The 10,325-nt window shown below is 32.6% G+C and overlaps 1 protein-coding gene across 1 annotated transcript; it reads right to left on the minus strand.

Moving 5' to 3' along the window:
• Positions 1 to 105: 105 nt before the first annotated feature.
• LOC117916745 (F-box/kelch-repeat protein At1g55270) lies at positions 106 to 4,772 on the minus strand. The gene is made up of 2 exons (XM_034832905.1): positions 4,352 to 4,772; positions 106 to 2,030 (listed from the first exon to the last, which is right to left on the minus strand). The coding sequence occupies exons 1-2, from the start codon at positions 4,412 to 4,414 to the stop codon at positions 780 to 782; spliced, it is 1,314 nt and encodes a 437-aa protein (XP_034688796.1). The 5' UTR covers positions 4,415 to 4,772; the 3' UTR covers positions 106 to 779.
• Between the last annotated feature and the right edge of the window lie 5,553 nt (positions 4,773 to 10,325).

The following is a 10,325-nucleotide window of genomic DNA, read 5'->3' on the forward strand; positions in this document are numbered from 1 at the left end:
AATATGACCTATAATAGAACATTAAAAAACAAGCAAAATCAATGAATATGATTATTATAGAGTGACCCAAACAATCTTCAGATGTGATCAAACAAGCAGCCAACATAAAAGCAAGGTAATTCGATGTATACCCACAAAGATGTAATCTAACTGTTCATTGACTTAGAACTTTAATAACCCATGTATATATTCACAAAGCATCTCCGAGACTACTTAATACTAAGATATAAGATCCCACAATCAGAGAGACGGTCAACTCCAGTGACAAATGACTAGATTTACAAAGTTCAAAAGGCCTATTATGCTTGCTCCTCATGAAAATAAAGAAATGGCCTCAGAGCCCATACCTTGTAAATACATGTTTAATATCTGAAAAGTTGAAAATGCCATTGGTTCCCAGAATGAATTTCTCACAAGAGAGTTGAAAATGGAGATTCCACTAAATCTACATTTCTCGCCTTGGCTTTAAAAAGACACACCCCGCATTCCTATTTTCCATTTTGCCTTCTCTTCAAGCCTGATGTGAAGCAAAACCTTTTTGGATGTGAACATAAACTAATCCTCTCATGTAGCAGAACACTGTTGATTAAGGGGATGGGGATAAGCATCAGACATGAACAAAGAGTAAATGCAGTTTTCTGTTGGGGAAGGTGCAGAAACCCAATATTGATGAACTGCAGCTACTCTTTTTAACATTTCGGATGGAACAACCCTATCATGATAATTGAAGAAAATGAAGAAATTTCTATAGCAAGAATAAGCAATGTGAAACCCGATTTTTATGCTTGGAGCACTTGACAGTGCACGATATGACTCCTCAAGCTGTTTCTCCCTGCAATACTGGACCATAGATTTGTGACGAGAGTCCTGAAGTGACCTTTCCCAGCAATATTTTCCCAAAGGTGAGGGTTACTCTCCACATGTTTATCAGGACTCGAAACATCCACAATACTGATGCTCATGTTGTTACGTATAATGCACAGCTTTCCATTAAGGGGGACAAGAGCAGCAGCCTCCAAAGCTCGGGAGCTCCCCAGATGGAGCTTGCTATCTATGAATTTGTTCCATGAATCTGTGTCACTGTCATAAACCCTGAGCTTGCACCCATCCCGGCAGTCCAATGCATAGAGCTGTCCATTCAAAGAGATGCTAGGGTTGCGCCAACCAGCAACCATTCCATCACTGATTGGGGTCCAGGTATTGGTTTCAGGAATATAAGCTTCACTCATGACCTCACGGTGGGATCCAAGTCCTTTTAGGAACCATTTTCCATTATAGATTACCCCAATAAAGGGCACCATAGCCGTGCTCATATCTGAAATAAAGCTCCACCTATTCCTGTTAGGATCATAGACTTCAGCTGAACGGAGAGTCCTCTGAATTCCTTCGCATTCGCCTCCAGCCACATAAAGGCAGTTATTTATGACGCAAGAACCAAAGAAGTGACGTTTCCGAAGCATATCTGGAGCCCTATGCCATTTATTTGTTCGAGCACTATAGAAAATGACCCGTCTCAGAGATCTCTTCATTGGATCCTTTCCTCCAAATAGATACAGGTGACAACCACTTAGAACAGCACAGCCAAAGCCAAGGGCTTCAGAATATTCCACAGGAACTGGTGGAAGTGGTTGCCAGAGCTGGTAGGTGGGATCAAAAGCATGCCATGAGATCCTTCCATCACGATCTCTTTTGATAACATAGACCCACTCTTCTGCCATTCCAAGACTTTTCCTAAGAGAATAAAAGAAGTTCCCAGACAAAAGCCGGTGCCATCTCTTGCAAACTAGACGGAGTTTTCTATGCTCAACACGAGGGACTCGAATCAGGCAAGCAATGGCAAGATCATCAGGGAGACCAGGCAGAAGAGGCGGCTGGAACCGGGTCCTCTCCCTGCGAGAGTTTTTGCTTTTGTGTGCATGAGGATTGATATCTGGCTGGATACAAAGTTTTGATCCAGGTACAAATTTTCTTGCCCCTGCTACTGTTTTTAAGCCTGAATCTACTTTGCAATAGCATGATACAGAATCAACCTGCAAAGCATTCCACATTAGAATGCAAAAATAGCAAGACTGCAACATAAAAAACTATAATGATAATAAGCAAGAAACAAATATGAGAAGCAGATGACCTTATTAAATGTTCACAGTTGAATATATACACCTTAAGAAAAAACTCGTATCCATGAGCAGGCTTATGCACAGTATCAAGATTTGCACCAACCAAGGAGAAAGGGTGAACCAATTAGCTATAGATTCCAGGGTGATGCCACAATTAGTGCAATTTTATGGATGTTCAGATGTCTTCAAGAAAGGCAATAAATTACTGCATAAACTTTTTATTCTTATTCAACACTTCACTTTTGATACAGTTCTAGCACATGAAATTAAAGTTCATCTACAGTTTCTCTAAGGAATATCTTTTTATCTATCTGATCATTTCGTTCCATGTTATATCACCACAAGCTACAACAGAAGATTCCATCATCTGGAACTTATTCACCAAATATAGCTAGTATGGTAGGCTCCATTAATTTTTATGACATTCCTTCACTTTTTTACTATGGATAATTGCTAGATATTGACACAGAAGTTTATGCTGTTGAAGAAACGAAGAGAGCAAGAGAGAGAGAGAGAGAGAGAGAGAGATTGAATGACTCGAAAAGGAAGGCAAAAGAAGAAATATAAATACATATGGTCAGACTACATAATTCCCTGGAAAACAGTAAATCAGATGGATGATAAGAACTAAAAATAAAATAGAAACATGGACTTTGCATCTCATAGCAGCACAGTCAAACCAGGGCAACAGGGGAAAATTTGCCTTCATACCAAAAACTGCTATTAAACTAAAGAAATTGGGATTAAAAATACCAGCAAAAATTGAGCACAAACAGATATTAATCAGTACCATTGCAAAACCTTAAGAAGAAGGGATGGACATTATGAACATTGCATGACCTAGAAATCTTATCTTAATGCCCCCACCCCCAAAACAGAAGCTTAAAATATAGAAGTTGATGTAGGTGCAGACAAAATCTTAATACAAGTAAGGTACAAGCATGCAGCTACCAAAAAATAAAATTTTAATGCAAATTAGGTACATGTATGCAGCTATATTTTCATCAGTGCTCAATGCTTCATGTCTATAATGAATGAGATACAAAGAAGGAAACAAATTAATCTTTGACCAAATACCCAAAACAAAACATAAGGACTTCTTATCTCAAATTGAATAGAATCGAATTATTTCAATATCTTTCAATTTCAGTTCAAATAGAAGCCAGAAACACTAAAAGGCAGAAGGTTGAAGATCCTCCAGAAGTAGAACCATTGATGAGAAATAAACAAGAAGAAAGTGCATGAGGATAGGTAATTCAAGAAAAGGGTGCATTGACAAGTAACCAGAGTCATTTGACACTAAAAGAAGGTGGGTCTAAAGTAAAACATTCAACACTAAGATACAATAGATATCAAGCCCATAGCAATTAAAGACCCAGTCTGCAAGATGGTAAATCAATCATTTTTATACAAATGAATAGAAAATTGTGGACAAGGCACATGTTCAATTAAGCAACCAGAAATCAACCCTCTCCCCTGCAGCTGCCTTGATGTCTCACCAAAATAAAAGGATGGTGACTACAAGCCGGATACATTCATGATAATAAACACGCTAGAATTCACCCAAAAGTTTAATAATTTCAACTTTGAAGCAAGAAATTGAATATATGAGAAAATTCCCTAATCCCTAGTTACCTATCTTTCTAGTTCTCCAGAAACAAAGCCACATTCTTCATACCCCAAACTCCAAGCTTATAAAACTGCAACAACAAATGCAGTAGTTCAAACCAGTCCCTCCATAGTAAAACTAGATATGAAAACCCCAAAACACCAAACTCAGCATCCATCAACTAATACTGCAAGAGAACAAAATCCAGATGGTCCCTGGACAAATATGGTAATCAATTTCCAAAAGTTTGCCCAAAAGTGAACATCTAACAAGAATTTCATCTGGATGCCTCCCTAAAAGATACAATTAATCACAGAGAAACAGAAGCCAATCCCAATCACCTTATATGATCATCCAATTCCCAAATATTTGCCTAAAATTTTCACATTTGTCAAGATTTTTCAATAGGGCATCTCCAAAACTCAAGAAACCAAAAACCCAGAAGAAGAATTGCACGATATAAGAAAGAAACCTACTCAATCTCCACAGAAACATGCTCCCAAAATTCCAAAATTTCCCACAAAAAACATCACATTCAACAAGAATTTCATCTGGGTACCCCCGGAAACGAGTGAATTGAAGAATTCAAAGACCAGAAAAAGTAAAAATAAACACATGGACTCACCAGAGGAGCTTGAACTCGAAACCCTCTTTGTGCATTAGGAGACTGTTCAACTCTTTGGTCCATCCTCAGAAGAAAAGGCTCATAGAAAAAATTGTGGGTCAGACTTAGAATTGAGGAACAAGGTTGAATAAAGCTTCAGAGAGGCTCAGATCAACACTGTATAAGCTTCAAACAATCAAATCTGATCCAACAATAAAAGAAGAGCTTTGTCTTTTTCCCTCTCTGCAAATGCAAACAACCAAAAAACCCCCAAAAATAAAAAAAAAATAAAAACAAAAATAACGGCAAAAATATGAGCTTTGAAGTTGGAGAACTACAACACCACCACCACCAAACAGTAGCAGCAACTTCAAAACAGCCCCCCCTCTCTCTCTCTTTCTCTCTCCAAAACCAAACTTTCTCTCTCTAAAAGTCTCTCTCTAGACCTCAACTCTCTCTCTCTAACTGATATAAAGATTACAGCTGGACCCATGGTCTTCACCAACTTTCATTTTTTTAATTCTTATTTTGGGATTTATTTTTTACATTCTTAAAATAAAATTATTTTATTTTTATTTTTTTGCATTATTTTTGTTTCAAAATTATTTATTTTAAAATAAAATAATTTTCAACACACCAAAAGGAAGACCCTTTCCATTTCTAAGTCAAACCTGATGGAGTATGGATTTGATGCAGCTGAACTCCACCATCTTCAGTGGATTCCACCCATTAAAAATAATTAAATCCATTAGTATGGAGAGGATTTTTTTTTAATCTTCTAAAATAAATAAATAAAAATGGGTTTGAAATTAAAGGAGAAAAACCATTTTTCTTACAATAAAATATTATTTGTATTTTCCCATTTTTCATCACAACCCTAATTAAAATTCAATTTCTTTAAAGGAAAAAAAAAAAAAAAACTACTAGAGATAAGGATAAAATGTGCATTGTATTTTGAAATGCTTCACTTTTACTTTTAAAAAGTGAAAGAATTAAGAGAAAGATTAAAGGAGAAAAGTTTTATTGCTTTTAAAGTTTTGATTTTTGGTTTTTCTTCCTCCTTTTGGTTTTTTCTAACCTTTTCTAATCACTATTTTAAATTTAGGGTGACTAAAAGCAATATTTTCCATCTATAGAAAAAATATATATATAAGCAAATCATATAAAGGAAGTTGGTCCATTCAAAACAACATTTTTGCCTTATTAAGAAAATGCTTCACCAATTATGAACCCTAATTTCCCTTTTTTGAAAATGAGAAAAATAAATTTCTTTATTGGGCAAGTATTTTTCATCAATTTTGGTGAAGTTTTTGACTTCTTAAAAAATATGGGGAAAATAAAAGAAAAAAAATACATCATTTAGAGTGGTTTTAAAAAAAAAAAAAAAATCAAACTAAAGGGCCTAATGGATTTGTACCTAATTCATTTTCATTAAAATATTTGGGGAAAAGTACTAAAAAATTAAGTCATCAACCATGGAGAAAGGGAAAATTTACCTCAAAGGAAATGGTTGACTAATCCTTAAGTATTCATACAAACCCCACAAGCACCTAAAATAAAGAAAAATGATGAATGAGGTTGAAACTAGCCTTTCCTTCCCATGAAGCTCCCTCTCCCATACCTCCATCACCATGAGGTACTAAATAAACCCTAACCCTAACCCTAACTTGATTTAAAATCCAACGGCCCATAATTTACTAGATAAAAATCAATAACTAATATCGTATTTATGTACGTATGTTAAACTTAACATAGGTATTAAGAACTTATTATTCATGTTTGTAATGTGTGTTTTTAGATAAGCTTAAACGAGTAATAAAGTTTCAATGTTAAATAATTTTTCCTCTTTTTTTAAGTAAAAGTGTTCTTTTTTTTCATACACGTAAAATCATCATCTTGACATTATCTGTAAGTATAGTTTATATGGATAGGTTGAACTTAATCTTGAATTAAAAATTTATACTTTATATTCATAACGTTTGATGTAAGATATACTTAGTCGAGCATAGACGTACAAGTTTTGTTTTTCTTTTTCATTTTTGAAAAAAATCACCAACTTATTATTATATGAAAACCTTGTTTATACAAATAGGTTTTACTCAAAACACTAATTTAACCAAAACATTGGTTTATATAAATAGGTAAGGCTTTACTCCAATTTAAGAATTTATGGTTCAAAACATTTTGTGGTTCAATTGAATAATAGATTGACAGTATAACATAATTTTCATCCTTTCAAATTTAGAAGGTTTTTCTTTTTGGGTACATAAAATCGCCAATTTATCATTACTTACAACCATGGCTTATGTATATAAATTAACCTTAAATTTGGTTTAAGAATTTATGATTCGTATTTGTAATGTCCAGTATCAAATAAGCTTAGCCTAGTGATAGCTACCACTATTAAATGATGTTTTTATCTTTTCAATATAGGGTTCTTTTTTCAAATATACGACAAAATCACCTCATTTATCATTACCTTTGATATTAATTTATGCATATAGATTAATCTTTACCTTGATTTCATAATTTTCAATGCTTATTTGTAATGTTGAATATCAACAAAGATTAATCATGAGTGATAGATTCTCAATATTAAATGGTATTTTCCTCTTTTCAATGTATAAAGTTATTTTATTCAAGTACATAATAAAATCATTGTACTTTCATCATCCACAAGACTAAGTCTTATGTAAATAAATTAACCCAAAACCTTTATTAAAATTTGCTTCTCGTACTTATAACTTTTAATATCAAATAGCCTTAAATGTAAACTAATACACCAATATTAAATGCTAATTTTTTAATACAAGAATAAGTTTCACAAACATCTCCAACTCAATTTTCAACTTTAAAATATTATTTTAATAGGTCAAGTTGATTGGAAAAATTTATAACAAATTATAATTGTGGGTTAGGCCCATCACTATTTCTTTACGATTCTTGCATTGAAATTGTGGGGTTTTTCATGACTTCGTGAGATATTGTGATGTGAACGAATACAATAGCCCTTTGACTCATCTACTTCCGTCAAAATTATGATTCAATTTGTTTACATGTCCATTTTCTTACAATAGTGATGGAAATATATATATTTTTTTTACTATACTTTTACTTTTCTCATTTTACTGTTATCTAACTTTGGCTTGTTATGTGATGAAGCTAAGTATGTCATCTCACTTCTATAAGTTGAGGTTAAGGCCCATAAATCCGGTGTAATTCAATGGTAACCGCTCAATTTATGTACATAGGTTAATCTTAACCCCGGTTTCATAATTTATAGTATTTATTTGTAATGTTTAATGTCGAGTAACGTTAGTCGAGTGATAGACTCTTAATATTAAATGATATGTTCTTCGATGTAAAAGTTTTTTTTTTCGAATGCATAATCAAATCTCCATATTGTCATCATCCACAACCCTAGTTTTAAGTAAATAAATTAACTCAAAACCTGAGTTTAAAACTTCACTATTCATATTTGTGACTTTAGAAGCCAAATTGGCCCAACTATGAAATAGGTCATCATATTATGTGTTAAAAATTTTCACTTTTAGACGGCTAGGATGATCGTGCAATAATCCAAATTTTCTAACTCAATTTTCAATTTCAAAATATTATTTTAATGGGTCAAAAAGTTTGAAAAAATTTATGATATAACAATTATGAGTGATAAGAGGATATATTTAATTTTATTATAGTTTATATAATTAAAATTAAAAGTAAAAAATAAAAAAATAAAACCTTATAGATTTGATTTTGTTAGGTCCATCATCATTTCTTTACAATTTTTGCATTGAAATGATCTATAACTCTTAATCATTATATTAAAGATAGCGGTGGGAAGATTTTTTTCTCTTTCACTTTTACTTTTCTCGTTTTATTGTTTTCTAACTTTGTCTTATAGGTGATGAACTTCAATAGAGAAATTGCCTCTACGAGATTGAAGCTCATAAATATTTTATAATTACAAGTTTTTGGCTTTCTCCGTTCATAATCCAGTGATAATTACCCACTAAAAAAAATTAACATTGATCACAAAATTATTAGTTTTATAATAAATTAATATGATTTGAAAAGGCGATTTTTTTATTAGTCCGAAAAAACTTTTATAGAACAAGTCTCTTAGACAATGTATCATCTATGTCTATGAGACTTTACAAACCAACGAATTTCAACTAATCTAAGGTCATTATTTCAGTCTTGGAATTTATGTTTGCATAGCTTGACCATTGCTTCTATATGATGTGTCGGGAAGTTTGTCCTTTCAAGAATATGGTGTTTTCAAAAGCTCTTTATGGAATATATAGCCTTTCATCAATTTAGGGTTTGCAATTGTGACACCAATTCTAACACTAAAGTGGCTAACATATATGATCGAGGACTTGTACATGGTGGAGACAAAGGTCAACTTAGATATAAAGATCAACTTTGAATAAGGTAGCATCAAGATGCTTACATACCATGTGAAAGGTGAGGATTCTTAGGCTATTGCATAATTAATAAATATTTAGTATTTTATTAACTTGTTTCCAGATAGATGGCGACATCGATGAGTATAAAACATATGGTGAAAGAATTTAAATGGTTGAAAATTTGCTTAAATTTTTTATTTTATTTTCTTTATTTTTTTATTTCATAAAGTTCTTAAACGTTCAACTTATTCAATATTGAAATAGAAATGAATCATAAATACCCTTAGTTTTTAAAAAATAAAATAATATAAGACCCATATCATAAATCTATCGAAACTCTGAGGGGTAGCTCAATTGATCCAACCTTGGATTTGCTCCCCAATGATCTTCAATTCGAGTCCCCTCAAGACCACTAAAGGTTTATTTCAGTCATTAACTTCAGAGCCCCGTGGGATTAGTCAAGATGTACGTAAACTGATTCAAATTTTTAATTTAGTTTCACTTGGGATCTCTTTTGAGACCATTGAAAGATCTTTAAAGCTCTTGGATTTGATTAGAGAAAGGGGTCTACCCATGTGAGATATAAAAGAGATATGATTGTGAGTTAGGGCATGAAAATAAAAGCTTATGGGCACATGGCTTTTTAAAAAAATTTAATGTAACGTTGACTACACATGAAAATAATAAAAGCAATAGAAATATCAATGGGAAGTGTGGTACTTATTAATAAATAGGAAACCCACTTTATTTAATCTGATATCTACTTGTCCTTGGCATCACTTGCAGCCTAAGAAAAAGCTTTTCATTGTAGTTCAACGAAACTTCATAAAAGGGAATGCGTTTCCCATGGGGCAAGACAAAAAACTATGAATTCCTCCAAATGAAAGAATGAATTTTCTAAATTCACCTACTATTTTTATTTCAAATTTTGGTCAACAACATTCATGAAATAAATGAAAATTCAAGCCCATTGATTTCATTTCCATCAAATGAAGTAAACATCCCCGATTTAGGGTTGGTGGAGCTATTTTGGGTGTTGGAACTTAATTGTGAGTTTATATGTTAAAATATTTTCAAGAAAAAATTTAATTTATTGAGTCATTTTTTTTTAATTTATACCCAAAAAAAAAAAAAACATTTTTTCAAATAATCAAAATTAGCTTTAATAATTGTTCCATATGCTTTTCTTAAAAACTTCTTTATTATTCCACAAGAAAAGCTCTATTGAATAAAATTATAAATGAAATAGTTTTTCCTCTAAAATTCTAGAAATTTCTCTATTTCACCAAGACTTGCAATCAAGACCTACAAATTTTATGAAAGTTCCAATTGTGGGTTGGAAACTTGGAAGGAAGCCTTCTTCGTTCTCCACCTAAGTAGTGTAAAAAACGCTCAAAGCCATTCCCTAGGAACAATGAAGCTTCACAGAGTAGTCTGCATTTTCAGAGACATGTCTATTTACCGATCCTCTCTTTGAGACTATGCCCAGATCGTTACACCTATCATGCGAGTAAATATTTACCTAGTTCAATTTCTATCATTCACCCAAAACTCTAATAATAACTAATTAATATTTTTACCTA

This window comes from Vitis riparia, chromosome 6, assembly GCF_004353265.1.
Source record: "Vitis riparia cultivar Riparia Gloire de Montpellier isolate 1030 chromosome 6, EGFV_Vit.rip_1.0, whole genome shotgun sequence".
NCBI classification, from domain to species: Eukaryota; Viridiplantae; Streptophyta; class Magnoliopsida; order Vitales; family Vitaceae; genus Vitis; species Vitis riparia.